Source organism: Condylura cristata, unplaced genomic scaffold, assembly GCF_000260355.1.
Source record: "Condylura cristata isolate star-nosed mole 26May11 unplaced genomic scaffold, ConCri1.0 scaffold00006, whole genome shotgun sequence".
Lineage (NCBI taxonomy): Eukaryota > Metazoa > Chordata > Mammalia > Eulipotyphla > Talpidae > Condylura > Condylura cristata.
In genome coordinates, this window is record NW_004567107.1 from 40,826,996 (window position 1) to 40,849,337 (window position 22,342).

General features: G+C 41.9%; 1 protein-coding gene across 2 annotated transcripts in view; it reads left to right on the forward strand.

The window, feature by feature from the left end:
* The window catches only part of SMARCA2 (SWI/SNF related, matrix associated, actin dependent regulator of chromatin, subfamily a, member 2), a 167,259-nt gene that overhangs the window by 118,062 nt on the left and 26,855 nt on the right, over nt 1-22,342 (forward strand). The window contains exons 1-2 of one of the 2 annotated variants that reach the window (XM_012721394.1): nt 19,452-19,803; nt 20,857-21,074. In XM_012721394.1, the coding sequence (XP_012576848.1) occupies nt 19,759-19,803; nt 20,857-21,074 (263 nt within the window). In that variant the 5' untranslated portion in view covers nt 19,452-19,758. Of the gene's footprint in view, nt 1-19,451; nt 19,804-20,856; nt 21,075-22,342 lie in introns of those variants that run through there. The other variant, XM_004677627.2, reaches the window with a different exon arrangement.

Sequence of the window (22,342 nt, forward strand, 5' to 3'; positions counted from 1 at the left end):
AGATCGACGAAGTACACTGCTGAGGGGAGCAGCGGGCGGGTCAGGAGAGGTCTGCCGCGCCATGTGGTCACCTCCGGGGCAAGCGGGAATCGAACTCATGCGGAAGCGGCTTTAGATTGTCAGTGCTGTGCTTTAACCCACTGCGCCACAAGGGAGGCCTTGTTTTTCTTTTTTAATATAGATTAAAATAACATTTCTTGGAGGTGTCGTACCACATAATACATAATGAAATATAAAGAAGAGGATAGGAAAGAAAATAGTCACCTGTAATCTCATTGACCTTCATGTACCCAAATTACAAAAGGAGCCAAATAAAATCACAGACGGGGCTGTTTTGATGCCATTATTTTCAGAATTATTTTTAACCTGTTAGGAGGTTCAGCTCTTTTGTAGCAGCTTCAGTAAATCCCAGCCCATGATACCCATCAAGCCCCAGCCTGTCCTCAGTACTATTTGCATGTCTTTCCACTCCATTGTAAGAAAACCCCGTTTTGCTGTCCATCCAGTGCCAAAGGACTGGCTTTTTTGGGCCATTAAGTGATACGTGGGGACATGCCTTCCCACACGGGAATAGCAATTTTTGCTGCTTCTCTGTAAACAGGGCTTTTATATCTCCGAGTTTCACAGGCTGCTTACCCTAGTTTTAAAAGGCAGCTTTTCACCTCTTTTCAATGTTACATAGTTGACACCTTTGCTCCACCTTAAGCAGTTGGATCTCATTTGAGCCTGTTGAGCAGTTGAATCTCATGCCCTCCCCTCTAGAGGATGGAATTCTTCATCTGAAACACATTCCCAGGGAATTTTCAGGGCTTTCTTTGAGTCAAACCAGACCCTTTGTCTCAGTCCCTATACCCTCCCCGCCCCCTTCTCTGAACCAGCAAGAGGCTGGGTTTCATGTACACACATAACTTTTTATTTTAGTTTATTTTTACATATTTTTGTGCATTTTTCCATCTTAGTTGGGTTTCTCATGTGCCATGTGCCATCACCATAGTCCAGTGCATACACCTAACTTTTTTTAAAGATTTATTTATACATGCAGAACTGGGGTACAAGACAGAGGTACGGAGGATGAGAGGATTCACCAGAGACAGTGGGGTGAGCAGAACAGGCAGATTGACTGAACTACACTGCTGAGAGGAGCTGTGGGCAAAAACAGGAGAGGTCAGCACTATGTGGGTCACCTCCCTGGTCAGGGATTGAACTTTTGCGACAGTGGCCCACATAACACTTCAAAAAAAATTTTTTTTCAGATTAATTCATAAAAATTATTTTTATAAAAATTACGTATTTCTGGGCCCTCCCTGGTGGCGCAGCGGGCTAAAGCAAAAGCACTAAGAATCTAAAGCCACTTTCTCATGAGTTCGATCCCCGCCTGCCCCGGAGATGGCCTAGCAGACCTCTCCTGACCCCGCTCACTGCTGCTCCCCTTGTTATAGGGCACCCCAAATCTGTTAGAGAACAGGGGGAGAGGGACACCCCTGAAGCCCCAAAATCCTGCCTGCTCTAAGTGGTTTCTGCCATCTGCCGCAAGAAGACCAAACATATATAAAACTTTAATGAAAAGGGACTTTAATACAGTAAATATACAATATGGAACACAAATAGAACTTCTAAATCAAACACCTGAAGTTACCCATCCCTTCGTGGGCAAAAGTCAACCCAAAAGGGATTGGCCCAAAGCAAGGCCTGAAAGCCTGCCACAAGACTAAAGCGCCTTCTGGCCGGGACCCATGGAAAAGGGTCAGAAATGGCCAGACAAGTCTGGGAGGAAAAGAGCAAAATCAAACTCAATATAAACAGTGCCATAGTCACCTCCCTACAGGTCTCTCACCCACATCTGCCTTAACCAGTCCAAGGTCAGGAAACAAGCACAGTTTCTTCACATGTGGCTCCTCAGGTCTCCTTCTAGCTCTTCATCCAGCTTACTTCTCTTCTTCTCTCTTCTCCTTTTTCTCTGCTCAGCTCCACCCTCCTTCTGGGTGGGGCAGGGAACCTGGAACTTCCCTTTTTCCTAGGGACCACCCTGTTACACCCTCAGCAGTGTACTTCATCCATCTGCCTATTCTGCTCCCTGCTCTGTCTCTGGTGAATCCTTTTGCTACCCCTGCACCTCTGGCCTGTACCCCAGGTCTGTATGCACAAATAAATCTTTTTTAAAAATTATTTGTTTCTTTTAAAAGGACTTTGAAGTTCTTTGAGCAGTTTGCTGAAAATACTGAGATTCATTTTTACCAACCATAATTTCTCATGTATCAAGTTGTTACAGGAGAGGGGCACCCCTGAACCCACAAAGGTTCTCTGCTCCAAATAGGTTCTGTCATCCGCCGCATCAAGACAAAACATTTAAGACTTTAATGAAAAGGGACTTTAATGCAATGAATATATAATACAGAAGACAAAGAATATAATTTCTAAATCAAATACCTGAAGTTACCCATCCCCTCATGGGCAAAAGTCCACCCAGAAGGGATTGGCCCAAAGCAAAGCCTGAAAGCTGCCACAAGACTAGAGTACCTTCTGGCAGGGACCCATAGAAAAGGGTCAGAAATGGCCAGACAAGTCTGGGAGGAAAAGAGCAAAATCAAACTCAATATAAACACTGCCATAGTCAACCGCCCCACAGGTATCTCACCCACATCTCTTTCAACCAGTCCAGGGCCACGAAATAAACATGATTTCTTCACATGTCTCCCTTTGCTCCTTGTGGCTTCCTCAGGTCTCCTTCTAGCTCGCCATCCTGCTTCCTTATTCTTCAGATTCCTTCTCTTTTTTTTCTCTCCTCAGCTCCACCTTCCTTCTTGGCCAGGCAAGGCAGGGAAACTAGAACTTCCCCTTTTCCTAGGGACCACCCTGTTACAAAGTTCTTTAATTTTATGGAGTCCAGCTTTTGGAGACTGGTGGCAAGTTATGTCATCCCCCCTTAAAGACTTGGGGTAGGGCCTCCCTGGTGAGGAAGGGATTAAATCTTGGCACTATCCTGCTATCAACCCTACTGACCAAAGGCATGAGCCACTACAGCACGAGTTTGATCCCCAGCCAGGGAGTTAACCCACGTGGCACAGTAGACCTCTCCTGTCTCTGCAGTGTGCTTCCCCTCAGCAGTGCATTTCAATAGATCTGCCTTTTCTGCTCCCCACTGTCTCTGGGGAAGCCTCTCAACCCCAAACCCCCCACCCCTCCACCCCCGCTCTTTGCTGCACCTCTGGCCTAGGCCCCAGTCCTTGTATGTTTAAATAAATAAATTTAAAAAAAAAAAAAAGACTTGCTAGGTATTATTAGTTGCTAGATATTATTAGTTCTCCCATTTTACAGACAAGAAATTAAGACTCATACCTGTGGTACATGGGTTTGGGATTCAGCGTTTAGTTTAGGACCGGTTTGTTTGTAATGAATGTTGAGTTTGTATTTATTTTGAAAATACGCACCAGTGCGAGTCTGCAGGGCTCTGGGGAGTTGGTGGAAGACATCAATTTACAGTCTCTTTGGCCTCTTAACTGATCTTTGCCCGGCTAGTGAATTCTGGCTGCACCTTGAAAAGGTGCAGGAACTCAGGTCTGATGAGCTACAGGTGAGTCTCTTGATAAGCTCAGAAGGCCCCCTGGCCAGAGAGCTTGAAGACCGCCTCCTAGGTGGGATGGAAGCGCCCAGAGGGAGCTCCTTTGTGGCGTCCTGGGAAGGGCAGGTGCTCTGCCGGCTGTCCAGGATGACAGGTCAGTTTCTGTCCCCTTCCTCTTTTGATTGTTTGGGGGAAGCCACCTTCCTGTCCTCCAGCTTGTTCAATCGAGTTGTAAATGAGGCTCCATCTTTGAGCCTCCATGTTAGGTGGGTCCGTTTGGCCAGCAGGATTGAGTATTTTATTGTCAAGTCATTTACCTTTCAAAACTAGAGCAGAACAAAAGGTTATATAATTACCAGTTTAAAGATAATCATTTTTTAAAGGTGGGCTGGACTGGGACAAGTGAAAAACAAAAATCTTCATTTTATCTCAATCCGGTTTATTTTAATTTCCTCCCTAGTTACTTATCTTTCCCTTGACCATTATCATTTAAACCAAACTGCAGAATGTGCTTCCTTGGTAAATACTGTCATTTTGAGATAGCAGAGAAGTAAACAATACAGGCTCAATTTTATTTTAGCAATTTTTTGGGCCCACTGGTGAACAAGGCATCAATTTTAAGTGACTTTAGAGGCTATTTTAATTTTGAAAAAGATTTTAGAGTGATAGGCGATTCAGGCATTTTAAAGCAAAACAAACAACAAAAATACCACATATGACGTATTATGGAAATACAGGAGGAGGGCTCAGGGCATTTTAAAAGTAGCACTTTTGTTAATTCCAAAATGAACATATTTGGGATCAGAAGAAACATTTCAGGCTAAGGGAACCCCAGAGAGGTATGGGAAATATGATTTATTCTTACTGTGACCCTGTGAGTTGGATGTGTGGAGTTTTTCTAGGGATAGGAGTGGAAGAAAAAACAAGGGTGGGCCACTCTCTGGAGTCCTCAGAAGAAAGAATCTGGGCTTTATTCTATTCAGAAGAAAGAATGTAGAGCCTGAACATTTTTGAGATTGGGGCATGAGTAATGGTCCCTCCTTTTAGACTGCTTGGAGGTATTTGCATTGTAAGGAGTGAATTCAAAGGGCCCTGGAGGAATAGGCAAGCCCTTGAGGACCCCTTTTTTTTTTTTTTTTTTTTAAAGATTTATTTATTTGTTCATACAGAACTGGGGTACAGGCCAGAAGCTCAGGGGCGGTGAGAGGCTTCACCAGAGACAGAGTGGGGAGCAGAACAGGCAGATCGACGAAGTGCACTGCTGAGGGAAGCAGCGGGCGGGCCAGGAGAGGTCTGGCTCGCCATGTGGTCTCCTCGGGGCAAGCAGCAGGCGGGAATCGAACTCATGCGGAAATGGCTTCAGATTCTCAGTGCTGCGCTTTAACCCGCTGCGCCACCAGGGAGGGCCCGAGGACCCCTTTTTTTGACCCTGTGAAAGAGGTCTAAAATTAAGGAGATGAGGAGATGGAGTAGAGAGCTTGTTTAAGAGGCGAAGATGTTACCTCTAACATAGCATTGTGGAGTGTACTAAGGGGAAGCCGTGGTTTTGCAGCCTGGCTCTAGTCAGGATGGTTCTAAAATGGTGGTTCAAACCAGGATGACTGGGAAATGAGCCTACCCTTAGAAGGATCTAGAAGAGAAGAAACAGTCATCTGATTGGGAGAAAATTGACAAATTTGATGCAGGGTTATTTGGTAGAATGGAAAGGTCAATTGGTACTCCTGAGCAAAATCCAGGCAACAAAAGAAATCTGTAGCCATATTCATGGAGGTCACTTTCAAAGCCAGTTTCCCCATCCAGAATGGGGAACTAAACTGTGTCCAGGCACCTGGAAGTGGTATCTTGGATTGAGCCTGTCCAGCTGCTCAGTAGCATGAAGTCCCTGAGGGAGCTCCCTCTGTGGGTGAGGCAAGGCTGGTAGCCTCCCCTAGCTGGTGGTGTCTCCCCTAGGAGAGTGAGTGGTTTTGAGGTTCTCTGGCTGTGAGTGCACCAGAAGTCATGAGAACACCTCACCTGTTGCTGATGGAGACATCAGCCTTGTGAGTGATGTCTGCTGTAAACTCAAGGGTTAATTGGTCACATTTAATTGCATATTTACAACCAGTGAGAATGAAAGAAGAACCAAAGAAAAACTTGAGGAATCTGCATTTAAAAGGAGAAACTTGGCAAGAGAAGGTAGAAAAACCTAATCCTATAGCATTATGGGAAAGACAGATTTTAATAGAAGTAAATTAAATTGGTTTTATTTTAATGTTTTTTTTTTTAAGGTTTATTTATTCATACAGAACCGGGGTACAGGCCAGAGATGCTGAGGGTGAGAGGATTCACCAGAGACAGAGCGGGGAGCAGAACAGGCAGATTGAAGTACACTGCTGAGGGGAGCAGCTGGCGGGTCAGGAGAGGTCTGCCGCGCCATGTGGTCACCTTTGGGGCAGGCAGGATCGAACTCATGCGGAAGTGGCTTAAGCTTCTCAGTGCAGTGCTTTAACCCGCTGAGCCACCAGGGTGGGCCAATAGTTTTTTTTTTTAAAGATTTGTTTATGCATACAGGAACTGGGTTACATACAGGACAGAGGTGTGGGGGTGAGAGGACTTACCAGAGGCAGAATAGGGAGCAGAACAGGCAGATCTTCTGAACTATACTGATGAGGGGAGTAGCAAGTAAAACAGGAGTGGTCTGCCACGCCATGCCGGTCACCCTTCTGGCCTGCCACACCATGCTGGTCACCTTACTGGCCGGGATTGAACTCATCCTGCAGTGGCTAATGATAGCTTCTCATTGCTGCCTTTAACAGATTGTGCCACAAGGGCCCTCAAATTGGTGTTAGCTGAAGCTAATCTGGCAATCAGGAAACTCTGGACAACTTTTGAAAACTATTAGTGTTCTGGGTGCTAAGAAACTTTATGGTGTGGTCAGAAAATACCTCAGTCAAGTGACTCCAGAGGTTGGCAGGTTAGGCATTATTGCTAGAGGGTGATTTAGGGAAGGTGTGGAGTCTGACATGAGAGTTCCTAGTTTTGTACTTGAAAATTAAGAGAAATATCTAGGAAAATACGTTTGAATTCATTGCTTGTGTTCAGTAAATAGCTATTCACTAAAAGCAGTTTTCCCAGGAAACCCTGTCAAAAGTTGAAAAACAATCAAAATGACCTGTGATTGCTGGGAAAGATTCTAAGGAGGGAGTGGACTGTTAGTGCTGCTCTAGCAGACACAGGGATTAGGGAAGACGCTCCAGGTGAAAAGTGTGAGCAATCCCTAGTGTGGGAATAAGTGTGGGTGCTGTGCTAAGGCGCTGGTGTGTCTTCCTGTTACTCTTGAGATGGTCACATCACAGGGGCTATGGCAGAAACCAGACTGGGTAAGACCACCTCTGGGGATCTCTGAGTCAGACAGAGATGGATTTATAGAGGATAAATTAGACACTTCACTAGGAAACATACCTGATGAAAGAATGTTTAAGCTTTGACAGTGGGGTGGAGCTCTTAATTCTTTATGTAGAAAATGACTAGAGGAAAAAACTCTCGAGATAATGTGACTTTCCTTGTGACCCCCGTTCTGAAAAGAAAGAAGAATAGAAGCCTTCTTAGCCAAAATAATCAGAACAGATTACTCAATGAAAAGATAGGTTAAGGTGAGATGATACATCACTTAAGTGTATATGAAGATTTTAATTACAAACATAATCCATGTTTGTCATAGGTGGTTTTTGCTGAGGTGACCTGAATACTGTATTTTGTTGTTTAAGTGACATACACATGATGTATCGCTAAGGATTTTTGTTTTGATACTGTTAGAATAAATGAGATTTTTTAAATTGCCTGTTCATTGAGGTGTAATTGACAGATTGTAAGCTGTTGAGTGTGTGCATCCTGTTGGTTTGATAGCTGGAGGCATGGTGGAAGAGCCCCTCTGTCCATCTAGGTAATGAGCACTGGAGCACTTGAGTGAGAATCCTGATACTAACGAAGTAGGCTGTATGCAGACTCTCTCCCGAATTACAAGAGTGCCAAATTCAAGTGCTTTGTTCTGTTTTATATTGAAGCATTTTGCCTTTTATGGAGTCTCTCATCGGATTCACTGTTAATAGAAATAAGAATCCTGTTTCGTCTTGCAATTGTTTCGCTTTGTGCAATAACTAATTGAACTATGTAGTTCCAGTAACAAGAATAACCAGCGTCAGGGTGTTTGGGGACACAGCTGACTGTTGGTAAGGAGCCAGAGTCTTAAATGGAGGTCGATTGAAGGAGCCTTTGAACTTCCTTCAGGCTTAGTGACTGTCAGGCATGTACCCTGTAAGCCCTTCCTAGTGCTCTGCAATTTAGCTGTTTGCGATACATGATGCCACTGCCACTTAGAGCCAACCTCTGCTTATCTGTCTCCTGAAAATCAAACTGCTGACCACTTTTCGGTTTTGTTTTACTTATGTTCTGCTTTCCAGGCAAATGGTAACTTTTCTAGAAACCCTATTGAAGTTATGCTCTGAAATGTTGTGGGTGACTTTTACAAATAACCTTTGAGATGTTGTTGTTTGCCTCCATTTTACAGCCAAGAAAATAGATGCACAAGTAATACAGGAGCTTGCACAGTCATCCAGCCTGCAGGTGCTGGAACACAGCTTCAAATGCAAACAGTCCAGTCTCAGTGTCCACAGTATTCACCTTTGGGCCACCATGGTTTTTTTGTTTGTTTGTTTGTTTGTTTTTGTAAGTTTTAGTTATGCAAGTTTTAGTTATACAAGAACTGGGGTACAGGCCAGAGGTGTGGGAGGCGTGAGAGGAATCACCAGAAACAGAGTGAGGAGCAGATTAGGCAGATCTACTGAAATACACTGCTGAGGGGAGCAGCGGGCAGGAGACAGGAGAGGTCTGCTGTGCCATATGGATCACCTCCCTGGTCTGGGATGGAATCATGCTCCAGATAGCTTCACTGTGCTGTGCTTTAACCTGTCGTGCCACCAGGGAGGCCCCACAGTGCTTTGCTTTTCTAGGATCTTTAAGAAATTTTTGTCCTCCACCCCTGTTGCTTATACCCTTTGTGCCTTTCTCTCTCTCTCCCTCTTAACCTCAGAGCCCTTTGGATGCTTACTGATGTCCGCTGGTTTTTTGAAAGTGTTTTCCGTGATCAAACTGCTTGCTATGTCCCATTTGTTTCTATTCTCATTTGGTTTACTACATGTCATTCTCTCAAACTTTTTTCATTTTATTGACAATGGCTGCATTTCATCCTTTCCTCTGGCTGTGTATGATACTCCATGGTGTGGAGTAGAGTGATCAAGAGCTCGTCTTCTTGATTCAATCATCCAGGGTTGGACATTCAGACTGCTTCCATATCCTAGCTATTGTAAATCATGCTGCTGTGAACCCTGGAATATGGAAGATCTTTTGTAGATCGTTTCATATCCTGCCAGACATACACCCATGAGTGGGATTGCTGGGTCATATATCTTCTTTTCTAGTTTAAGGTAAATCCAGATTTCTTTCCATAATGGCTGCACCAGTTTACATTCTGCCAACCCTTTAGTGTGGTTCCTTTTCCTCTTCATCCTCTTCAGCACTCATTGAAAGTATATTTATTTATGCCATTCTCATGGATGTGAGATGGTATTGATCTGTTTCTCTTATTAGAAGCAGTGGTAATAAACATTTTTTTCAGATCTTTTGGCCTTCAGGGTAGCCTGTCTGCTGAGTTGTCCATATCTGCTACCCTTTTATTGATTTTTTAAAAAAATATTGCTAAAATGTGTGGGTGTTGGGCATTTGGGCTGTTTGCATATCTTTCCAATTGTAAATAATGCAGCAATAAACATGGGGGTGTAGATATCTTTTTGAATCACTGTTTTTGTGTCTTTTGGGTAAATACCTAGGAGTGGGATTGCTGAGTAATATGGAAGCTCAATTTTTAGCAGTTTGAGGAACTTCCAAACAGTTTTCCATAGTGGTTGTACTAGGTTGCATTCCCACCGGCATGTGTGGGTTTTTAAAAATATATTTTGGAAATTGCTGATCAGTTATACATTATGTAAAAATGCTTTCTCATGCAATAGGGTGTCTATTTAATTATCTTGTGTTTTCTTTACCATATGGAAGGTTTTAAATTTGAAGTATAATACCAATTCTTTTTTTCTGGTATTGCCATAAGGGTTGAATCACCAAAATATCTTTATTGTTGATATCATGGAACATACTGCAAATGTTTTCTTTGATTTGTTTTATTATTGCAGTTTTTATACTGAAATCTGAAGTTCGTTTTTGTGCAGCTTTCCAGTTTTTCCAATACCACTTATTAAAAAGACCATCTTTCCCACTTTATGGTCATAACTTCTCTAACATAGATGTTGGTATGTACATGGATTCAGGCCATGTTTCAGTTGTCCTGGCCTCCGGGTGCTGTCTCATGCCACCTGACCACCTGTGTTGGCTTCGGTCATAGATTGCTAGCAAAACTGCTAGCCGAGGCTTAGAATACCCAAGGTGTGGGCATCATGCAAGGCCATAATAACTTTCAGTGTGTTTTTTAGTAATACCTGGTCTAACTTTCCACTTCTAGTTTTGTGTGCATGGGCCTTAAAATTAAAGTTTCATTTTAAAGTTTACTGCATACAGGCCCTCCCTGGTGGTGCAGCAGGTTAAAGTGCAGTACCTGCAAGCTTTCCGCAGCTGCTTCAGTGCAAGTTTGATCCCCAGCCCCAGAGGTGACCCATATGGCATGGCAGACCTCCCCTGACCCGCCCACTGCTTCCCACAGCCGTGTACTTCCTCAGTCTGTCTGTTCTGCTCCCTGCTATGTAACAAATAGTTTACTGCATACAGGTTGTGTTTGCAGCATACGAATAGCTCTTTGCTAAAGAGGGTTCAAAATTCTGTTTTGAATTTTTAGCTTTATTGACATACTGTTGAATAAAGCAGAACAGTTATATGACCTTATACATTCTTAGAAGCACCACACAGACATAAATTGGCAATTCTAGATCTAAATTTAATGCACATTTCCAAGTTGGCTTGGAGCCAGACACTCCTGGTGACACTAATAATGTGTAGGTCTGCGTACATGCATATGTGGAGGTGTGCGTAAATGAATGTGTGTTCAGACGCATGTACCTGTAGGGCCAAATGACTTAAATTTACATCAGGGGAACTGCAGCTGCCTCCTCACCACCCCATACCACCTCAGACCAGCTACGCTTTCTCCTTCACATAGTATACATTCTTTAGTTGTGCTCTCCCTCTTGGGCTCTCTTTAGCTTCTTGGCATTTATCTCTGACCTAGGTGCAACCTCCATGCCTATTAACCACACTTTTTCACACTTCGAGTCGTGATTCCCAGAAGTGAACTAACTCTGCAGATACCCTCACTTCTGTTTGCACAGAGGCACTTGAGGATGCCAGGTGCTGCGCAAATCTAGAGGCAAACCACCCTAGACAGTAACTACTCCCAATTGTACCTGCTGAGACAGGGCAGGGAGGAGCTGCCTGGTGGGACACCAGGTAGCAATTGCTGTGGGCAGGGCAGTTTCCCTTAGATTATCGGATGACACAGGAGGTAGTCTGCCATCACTTCTTCAAAGGGATGTTTTATGAAGGTGTAGGCAAGTAGTCCTTGCTTTGCCCTGTTAACCCTGTGTACACATTTTTCCACTACAGGGATAGATCAACAGGGATAGATCGTCAGTTCCTCCAGTAGCAAATTTCAATGAGCATAGTATTTATTTGTTAGTATGGCCCTATCAAAATACCACAGAATGGAGGCTACATGATCAGGATGTTGGCAGAGCTGCCCCTTAAGCCTCCTCCTTGGCTGTCAAATAGCTGTCTTATCCTTTCTTCTGTGTGTCTCATTTGTCCTGAGATATTTACTCTGTTACTTTGTTACAGATACCCATCTTACTAAGTTTCATGCTAAGTACCTCAGTTTATCTTAGTCACTTTTTTTTTTAAAGATTTATTTATGTATACTGAACTGGGGTACAGGCCAGACGTGCAGAGGCGGTGAGAGGATTCACTAGAGTCGGAGTGGGTAGCAGAACAGGCAGAACGACAAAGTACACTGCTGAGGGGAGCAGCGGGTGGGTCAGGAGAGGTCTTCCTGTGCCATGTGGGTCACCTCTGGAGTGGGGATCAAATGTATGCTGAAGTTGCTTTAGCTTCTTAGTGCTGTGCTTTAACCCACTGCGCCACCAAGGAGGGCCCACCTTAGCTCTTTAAAGTCTCTATCTCCAAGTACAGTTACATATTGAGGTTCTGGGTGTTACGACCTCCACATATGAACATGAAGAGATCCAGCCCACAACACTGTGGTATACTGAGTTATTGTATAGAGTCCAAATGTTGCTGCTAGCTCTTCACTCCACAGATCACTGTGTAAATAATAGATGTATGTTAAGATCAGTGATTGGTCCTTTTAAAGTTTATTCAGTCCACACAGAGACAGCAAGGTGTGTCATTGTGGAGACTCTTTGTCTTCCCCCACAACACCCTAGAAAGAATAGGAGAGAACTGGCTATCAAAAGGTGAAAATGCAACAAAGAAAGTGACGGTGCAGAAAGTGGACTTTGGTAGAATTATATTTGAAAATGGTATCATACATGTGAAGATACTCTCAAGTCCTACATGGACTCAATACAAACCATATAGAAGACATCTGCAGAACATAAAACCCAAGCTGAAGTCCCCTCGTTGAATTTTACATTTCAGTAGAAGCATAAAGCCACTCATGACTGAGTTTTATTTTAGCATTTACTTCAGATTAGGATTTATTATTTTACAATTTTCAGTCAATCTGGCTAGTGCTCAGACCAAAGCACTGAAATTAGTTGCTACATTGAAAGAAAAAGGAGACTGGAGAATTCATTACTTTCACTGCCAGTAGGGGCAGAGTCAGGCAGCGGAGGACCCCCTGGTAAGAGAAGTCAACGTGTTTTGATGACTTCGATGACTTCGGTGGGTTGGCTGTGCTGTGAGGGGCCATTAAGAGCACAGGGAAATTTCTTTCCAGGTCCCAGGGACTAGTTAAGACAGGTGATGGCCAAATATTTACTGCTGATGAGACAGATTTCTTTATAAGAAAACCCAATCAAGAGCTTAAGCAAAGAAAGTGACCACAAAGGAGAGACTTGACATCCTCAGCCAGAGGAGCTGAGTGCAGAACTTAATGACATCAGTGAGAGAGGAATGTGGCTGTGAAGAAGAGGACATGGATGTCCCAAAGAAAAACAATACAAAAGCCTCTAGCTTTAAAGGAATCAGATAGTTCTCATCATCAAAAGGGCAAATGACAAAATGTTGGAAGCTGGTCCTTGGCGTTTTGCCAAGGCATAGAAAAAGTGTTTGCTCTGTATCATAAGTTTACACTATGGGAGAAAGATGGCAGGTGCTGTGTAAATACTCTTGATAAGATTTTTTTTTTTTTTTTGCAAAAATAACTTTTTGTGGATATATTTAAAATTTATATCCAGTGCTTTAGATTAGGCTAGGTAAATATTATGTTTTTCATTTTACGATATGTGTATAATGATGAAGAGTTTTAATATTCTGATATACATTTGTAAAGGTCATCATTTTTCCGTTGATATAATTTCAACATGCATGGCCATTTTTATGGTCCTGCACACCCATGCAAAGCAAAGACCGTGTTTGTGTGTTTTACTGTAACTCTCCCTAAGATATGCTGTGTTATGGTTTTACTTGTATCACTCACCCAAACCTAGCAAACTTCATTTGGCCTTTTCCTGGAGGTTGAGTCATCATTTATGCTGTGAAGTAGAACAACTGTTTATGCAGCTAAACTTCGAAGAGTTCATATCCTGGCCCCTGCAACTTACTTTCATGTGGTTCCATCATCTCTGCTTTAATTTCCTCAGCTGCAGAATGAGGACAGTAATAGTACCTGTCGCTTAGCACTGTGAGGATTGAATGTGGAAATATAGGTACAACATCAAATGTCTGGGAACTTGGGAGGGAAGAGGAAATTGCCTTTTACCTCTCTGGATTCTTCTCAGGCTGGTCAAGCAATCAAAAAATGAACATCAGACAGACTGATAAAAGAAAGGAGAAAATTTAATTGCATTTGTTAGGAGAATTTACATGGATGAAAGATCTAATAAATGGGACACAAAGATAGCTTTTATCCTGAGCTAAAGAATGGGACAGAGACCTGGCACTTTGAGGAGAGAGGGAGTGAGTCACATTATAGAGGACAGGACCAAATGCTCTGTTTTTGGCCCGCCGTTAAGGTATGTGTCTCTAATAGAACAGTTATTCTGAGGACAACCTCAAGCTTGGAAATACCCCTAATTTTCATCTTTCTAGGTAAAAAGTCTTTCTCTAGAGCCTATGGGCCCTTGATTGACTCTAGCTTAAAATTATCATGACAAATTTTTACTTCTTTGGAAGAGGCTGTTCTGGGCATGTTGGGGAAAGCTGTCCTTCACTTAGCAAACAATACGTGTCACCCATGTGCTGCTGCTGTCTGTGGTGATGGCGGTAGCAGTGTTGGGGTAGAAGTGCTTACTGACATGTGCTGCAGTCAACCTCTGGAGGTAACCTCAAACTCTTTTGATTTCGTGTGTTGTTTTACTTATATGTTTTCCTCCCTGGTACTTCAGTGTTAATGACTTTCTTTGCCTCTGCCTCAAGTCAAACTGGTGCCGTAATCTCTACCTCCTATTACCTGAATCTGAAGCTTTTTAGCACAGTGGTCTGATAGACCTAAAACTGTCCTAGTTGCCATTCCGGGGTGAGCCTGCGAGAGGGTCCAGCTGGTGGCCAGTCCGTCGCTGCATGCCTGGGAGATGCCCACTGACTTGCTGTTGGGCCTCCAGTTCACCATTTGACACTGTCTCTAATTCAAGTTCTGCCCATTGTCTTTGACCTGTCTATCTCAAAAACATTAAATAATTGTTTGTCAGCACTGAAATTATACTACAGTCTGTTACCTTGATGTAGCACATCTTTATTTCCTTAATATACTAAGAAGCTCAGAAGACACAAGTGGCCCAGGCTCCCTGAGAAGCTTGGCTCCCGGGACAAGGAGATGGGGTTCTGCTTTGATATGAAATGATAGCAACTGGGTAAATGGTCCTATGGTAAGAAAGCAGAATTCTATTTCTTTTCATTTTTCATTGTTTCTCTACGCCTCTTACAGTCTCCCAAATTTGCTCAGGTTCTTTGACTGATTCCACCTAACGGAGCTGTAGAATAGAGTGGGCTGATCCTGAGAACAAAATATATTACGTTTTAATGTTTTCAGGGCCAGATGTTTTGGAGGACCACCTTCTATAAATAAGTCTAATAGTCACTCTGAGTAAAGCGTTATATACTTATTTGATGTCACAGCTGAAATAAAATTTTTTAAGACGTATTGATGCTCACAGAACTGGGGTAGAGGCTAGAGGTGCAGGGGGTGAGAGGACTCCCAGAGACAGAGTGGGGAGCAGAGCAGGCAGATCAACGAAGTACACTGCTGAGGGGAGCAGCGGGCCAGTCAGGAGGGGTCTGCTGCGCTATGTGGGTCAGCTCCCTAGCAGGGATGGAACTCGCTGTAGTGGCTGCAGGTAGCTTCACAGTGCTGTGCTTTATCCTGTTATGCCGCCAGGGAGGGCCCTGAAATAATTCTCCGATTCCCTACACTTTCCCTCTTCCCAATCCCACTTGCTTTTATCCACTGTCATGTTCTGAGTTACTGGTCTCCATTGTAAAAGTCATGGCTTCCCCTTTCTTCCTCTGAATTTCCTTGTATAGCTTAGCTTTCTTGTGCCGTATGGGGAAAGAGAACTTGGGTGCTTTTTTTCCTACAAAAGTGATCTAAAGTCGTTGAACAAGAAACTGAAAAGCTCACTCTTGGAAATTAAGTAAACTGGGCCCCCTTTTGCTTCCCTTTAAAGACCAGCTTTGCACATTTCATTTCAATCCCCACCTCGGCAGAACTGGGTGGCCTCAGAGTTGCCTGACAAATGAGTGCATTAAGAAATTCATGTCTATTTAATTGCTATGTAAAAAAAAAAGTATGCTAAAAACAGTTCTTAAATCTTCAAAATCTTCACAGGAACTTGTCTCTTTTCTTGGCTATTTGAGGCATTTGCTAAGAAAGTTATGAAATTCACAAGTGTGTCATATGTAGAAGTATTTGCTTGCATGGTGACTATTTGCTTAATCATGTTTAAATGATTAATTGAGCATTTTTGCAAAGGCTTCTTCATGTCATTGGCCAGAACAAGACTGAACGTGCCTCCTGTTGAAATACTGAAAGGTCTGAGTTTTGAAGGGAAGCTGGAAGGTTTCACTAGTACCATGTGGTGTTTGAGGTGGTAGGAACACGTATGAACCTGCAGTAGTTAGGGTTTCCTCCTAACACTTTAAAGACTTGGATTTTTTTTCCCCCAGGGGCTTTTTTATTGTGGTAAAATTCACATAACACAATTGACTATTTTAGACATACATTTCAGCTGTGCAGTCATCACTGCCCAGAACTTTATTATCCCCGAACAAAATCTGCATTCATTAAGCAGAAATGTCCTATGCCTTACCTCTCAACCCCTGCTGCTAGCCACTGTTGAACTTGCTCACAGAAGTGACATTATACAGGCTTTGTCCTTTTGTGTCCAATTTATATCACCTTAGAGAACTTGATGTTATGCATACTTTCTAACAGATTGCCTTGGGTGGAGTGATAATAAAAAACTTGCCAATGTCTTGATTATGAAAGTCTGTGTCCAAAAGTGTGACAGCCTTTATTAAACCAAGTGACTAAAATGAGTTGCTAATTTCAGCAGGAGTTTCATGTTCAGATTTTTGCTATTGTTAAATATTCCTACTCTAAGAAAAAAAAAAATCTTTTCATGAAATCTTTAAAATCCCACTTTTGGGGGGTTGCTGCTGCTGCTACTCAAGTGATTTGGAAATCTACCTGTATTATTGGCTTCTGGGGTCTCAGCAAGACTGCGGGAGGTTACTCCTCCCAGAATGTTGGCATCAAGCCGATGAGGGATGAGGGATGAGGTGGGAGTGTCCTCCCGGAAGCACTGGTATTGACTTGTAACTGTCTTAACCCATTCTGTAATACTTAGTCCTCTGATCTGTAACCCCCACCCCCAACCTCAGCGAGAGCTTAGGGGCTCTTGTGGAGCCCAATGATAACTCCTTAGGAGGAGAGCCCCCTACCCCGCACCTCCCCCCCAAAGAGAGAAAGAGAAAGTGACTGGACAGAAACGTGTTAAATTTCAGAGTTGTGTATTTCAGTGCTAAATTTCCCATTTCATACTTAAGACATTTCCTATGCATTGTCTACTCATCTTTAGAATTTCTCCTTTCAGGTTTCCCTAAGATGGCCCTGCTTGGTTGGCTTGGAGATGCTGGGATGGGAAAGGCAACCCCAGAGAGCAGTGCCCCAGAGCTGACTTGTGGCTTTTTGTTAGCTTGTTCCTGTTTACCTATTCATAGTCTTGGATCAGATATCGGTTTGTCATATGTAGTAGCACATCCTTACACTACGGCTAAGAGCAAGGATAGTGCCGACTTTCTGCACTGTCAGTCTTTCATTAAAAGACACAGTGTCATTCAGGGTGACAAGAGAGGGACAAAACTGGACCCACGTGTGTCAGATTCTTGGATCTGCCATGTGCTTTCCAGTATGTGAAGTGTCTTCTAAAACAGCGAATCCTGCACGACCTGCATGTTTGTTATCAGAACCTACAGGCTGCTTTAAGAACTAATTGAAGACAAAGTCAGAATGTATATCCGTCCTTGCACATTCTAAGTCATGAAAATGTATTCTTTAAAAAAAAAAAAAAGCTGAAAGAGAAAGAAGAGGTTGGGTAGGGGGTGGGGGAAGGAAAGGTTGCCATCCAGTGGAGAAAGGAGTAATTCCCAGCTTCATTCAGGAAAAATGCAGGCAGCAATAAGCTTAACTATTTTAACTTGGTTGGGGATTTTTATCACCATAAGGGATTTTTTTTTTTTTAGTGACATCCGGAGCCAAAAGGGTGCAGTGTGCCTTTAAGGAAAGAAGTGCCTCACCAAACTTCGATGTAGTTGTATCTCACGGTTTGGGTAGGGAAGGAAAGTGTTAATTTCTTATTTGTACACTTTTTTTCCCCCGACTTCCTTCCTATTCACTTCATTAAATCTAGAGGCAGTTCAGCATGGGAGCCGTCTGTATGTTGAATTAGGGCTCGCACTCTTGCGCACCACGTCACCAGTCGGAAACTGGGGGTTTGCTTCTGTGATTTATTTCATTATTGTGCTGGTAAAAGGTTTGGAAGGGAATTCTTTTGGGGGTAGTACTTTAGCATTGTGTAGCAAGTTTTTTTTGTGCCCCCCCTCCCCTAGCATCGAGTTGAGTCAGTTGAGCCAGTTTAATGAATATTTTTTTTTTAATAAAGGAACAGTTTTAAATGTCCATGAATTGTTTTTACTTACATGCAGGAGTAATCTTACTCTACTCTTTAAGTGCAAACTGCACTGAGAAATATTTAGTGAATTGATTTCCATTAGAAAAAGACCCTTAGAAATCCCTGAACATAAAGCACTGCATATGGGTGTGCTTGGGGTCTTTGGGGAGGAGGGGAGAGGTTTTGTAGCTCTCTGCATTCCTGCATAAAACCTTAATTTAAGGGGAAGAATGGTCAGTCCTTTCTCTGTTTCCTTATGATCCCCAAATCTAAATAAGAATCTGCACGTATTACAATTGTAATAAAAATTGTTGGACTAGTTCTTTCTGCAGTTTGTTTTTGCTTCTTAGCTACTCCCAGCTTTAGAGATTTAAAAGTCCAGTATCAGAAGTTGATGCTTTTTCTTTCAAAATTAAGGGGAGGGGGATAAGAGTAGAAATAATCTTTTTCACAAGTTCCTCCTCTTCATTTATCCCACTGAAAAGAAAAACAATGAAAAATTTTACAGCATGAAACTGAAAGTGAACTGTCACAGTTGTTCGGGGATTTTCTTTAAAGAGAAGAATAACATATTGTGTTAAAATATTTGAACTTGAGAACATGCACATTGCTTTTACTTACATGCATTTAATGAAAAATATTCTTTTATTTAAAAAAAAAACCTTGAGACTGCTCCTAAACCATGCAGTCTATTTTTTTAAAAAGCACTAAAATGAGGTTTTAAATACCAAAAAAGCATACCTTGTTTTAATTTTGAAAGTAAATTTGAATATTAATTTGTTTTCTTATTGGCTTAATTGTTAAAATGCAAGTAAGAATCAGGAACCACCTGAGCTAAAAATGTCTAATTCTGCTGCCTGGAATAATAAGGGGGAAAAAAATATGATAAGTAGTTGTCAATATTAAAACAGGCTGAAGGAGGAAGGCTTCAGGCCTTGTAGTAGGTAGAATGAAACAGCAGATTTGAGTATCCACAATCCTTTCAGTATTAAATTTTCAGTAAAATAAAATTACTTGTATATGAAAACATAGCCTTTCCCCAGCTCTCTTTTTTTTCCTGATCAGCTGATGAAGAGACTAGCAGCTCGCTGCTTTGCTGGCTTGTTAATTTTATCCCCACTAACTGTGATTTCCGATAGCCGGCCTGCTGATAGTGGTAAGGTAAATATCCTTTTTCGTTGCCGTCTTGAAGATTCAGTAGAAGTACATCCCAGGCATGTGTAGGTGTGTAACACATCAAAAGCCGGTGTTCTCCGTATTTCTGTGTGCAGCTGGGTGCTTGAGGAGAGCAATACCATTAACTGTTGACAGCCTTGCATGCTGTATTTATTATTAGCATGTTCAGCCTCCAAGATTTGCGGGACAATTTCCTTTTTCTTAATCTTCTCTTAGCTGCAGTATGTTTAGCTGTATAGTGGGTGTCCTGCTTTTAGGCGAATGAATATTAATGAAATAATGTGAAGCTTTTTTTCTTTTTCCTTTTTTCTCATAACTCATCAGATCTCGCCTCCTTCATAGTTGGTTATCTGAACACTGTAGGATCGTGATGGAAATTGTCTTTTGATTATTAAGGCCTAGGCTCAGACTGTCCCTTAGGATTCTGTCTGTGTGCATGTTGCTTCTGTGGGTTTGCACATTAGAGGATGCATAGAAAACCTTTTTTTAATCCCACTGGCATTTTTAACATGCCAGGTTGTTTTGTGTTCTGCACCAGGTTTTCTTCACAAAACCTTTCTTTTTCAGGAGGCATTGTACACAAGTGAAAGAAATTATGTCTGAGCTGTAATCACTCTTTATATTGATTGTTATACTCACATGATCATAAATATTAGCCATGTTTGGTGCTGTGGAGAAATGAAGGTAATTGCCTTATGATTAGAGCTCTTTCAGCTACGAGAAAGGATTGATTAGCATTTGCATACTGGAGGCAATATTGAGAGGCAGGAGGAACAAATAACAACATCAGTTATTTTGTGTGAGAAAGCAATCTTGAAATGTAATTTAAAGGATTTAAAAAAAAAATTCTCTTCCACGGTCAAATTTTCTTTTATCTGTTTTTGTTCTGTTTGCAGTTTCCTTTTCTCTTTATTTTTCTTAAGTTTTGATATATGTCAGGGGGGAAAAAGTTTAGACTTCTGGATCTGTCATATGGATCTTCTAGCCATTTATGAACAGGTTTCTTTTATACCTGGTTGTTTTTATAGCTATTTTATTATCTCTCTGCATTAGTGCTGCTGGCTCTGGTTTAAAGCAAGCGTTTGCAGGTAATTGGAAAAAGTGTTTGTTGTTTGTGAGTGTGTGTGTTCTTTATCGGGGATTTAAGTGCGTTTACCCAGGAATGTGGCTTTGTACTTCCCTCTTTTCCTTGTTTACTAATTGCTACGTTAGAACAAAATCTGGATGGAATTTTGATTTATGTTGTGAATTATGAGTAAATTGATGTAAACTCTTAAGGTCAACGCTTGTATGATTGTAAAGCTGTATATTCAGAGAAATTTTTGTCTTTACCCACCCTTTTTTGTTACCTTTTTCCTTATTACAGTCATGAGACAATTGAGGGTTTTTTGTTTTTTTTTTCTTCTGTTGAGCTAAAGTTTCATTTGGATTCAGTTATCTTCAGATACATAATTGTTTTAATACTTGTTAGATTCTTCTATACTGTCAATGTTCTGGGCCCTCAACGTATTTTGCTCGTGAAGTAACCGTGGGTTAAAGATGTATTTATCCAATATGGTGGTCTTCCCTTTTCTTCTGACTCCCTTGATTACTGTGAAGTTTCATTATTACTATTTTTTGGTAGCTTCCATTTTACTCTAGTTATTCAAATTAGTTTTTTTTTAATTTATTTATTTTTATTCGTGGCCTTGGTTATTTTCTTACCTTGACGTTTCCTCCTTTGTTTTCTATTAACAGGCCATTGAAGACGGCAATTTGGAAGAAATGGAAGAAGAAGTGCGGCTTAAGAAGAGAAAAAGACGAAGAAATGTGGATAAAGATCCTGCGAAAGAAGATGTGGAAAAGGCTAAGAAGAGAAGAGGCCGCCCCCCCGCGGAGAAACTGTCACCAAATCCTCCCAAATTGACAAAGCAGATGAACGCCATCATCGATACTGTGATAAACTACAAAGACAGGTAAGATTTCCCTTGCTTCATCTTCCTCATGTTCGCCAAAATATTATAGAGGGGAGGCGACCCAAGGAGCGGGGTCTGGGCAAGTGTACGCCCAGGATTTAAAGTTCTTTCTGCTTTGGGTTTCATGGCTTCTACTCCAAAGATATCAGAATCTGTACCCTGTTCACAGTGGCTCTGCTAGTGCCATGTTGTCTGATGTTGTCCTGTGTATTTTTTAAGATATTTGGATAGGAATTTAAAGGATAGCATCTTGGAAAAAATGTAAACTGGATTCTTACGGACCTCTCATGTGTGTGAAAGGGGACTAGAATGGTAAGGGTGAAATTTTTTGAGGGATTGTGTTTTAAAAGGGGGGAGGGGAAATCCTAGCATATTTAAGGTAATTATTTCCTATTAAGGCTATTTTAAACCCAGTAGACGCTCGATCAAAAGCACTGTCCCTTCCTACTTCCCAGTGCTACCTTAATACTGTGGAATAACGGCAAACTTACCTTTTTCATGGCATTTTGAATGTGAACTTTTGGAAAACCGTACTGGACACTACCCCCAGAGCCATTTTAAACATTGAACAATGATTTGAAAGCCAAAGCAAAGATAGTTCATGGTGTTAGTCATTCCCATCCAGTGGATAAATGAGTTAGGCTCATTTTGGTTAGTTGATATGGTTTCTACTTGATTGTTACGTGATTCAGTTTTATTAGGAAGATCACATCTTATGCCAGCTGAAAAACTGATAGGAAATAAGAACCATTCAGTATTTTACTTCCCAAAATTTCATAGTGGTATGAATCATTTTATAGTGACCAACAGTTTTTGACACTAAGTATTGTTACTCTACATGCTTCTTAACATAAGTACATTGCAATGTTGGCTTTCATTGTGACTCTAATATGTGCTTTATACCAGAAAGGAAACCTCACTATAAAGATCTAGCATACAAAGCAAGAACCGTCCCAACAAAGGATTTCTTTGTTAAGTCTGTGTTATATTACCTGCATGGGAGTTTTTGGAAATGTTGAAAAGGGATAGGAGGAGATGTATGTTAAAGGTTAAGAAATTCTTGCCCCCATTCACCTACCAGGTCTCTTAGATGCCCTGTTTGCTATTTTAAAAGTCAAGAATTCTGAGTGGCTAGAGGAGCCCCATGATACTGGGTTTGGGGTAAGCTGATCACTGACCCCAGGGAGCAAGAGCACTCCATCCAGGAAAGGAAATTTGGCCACTGGTCCATTCTTTGCCCACAGTGAACACTCAAACTTCCTTGTAAA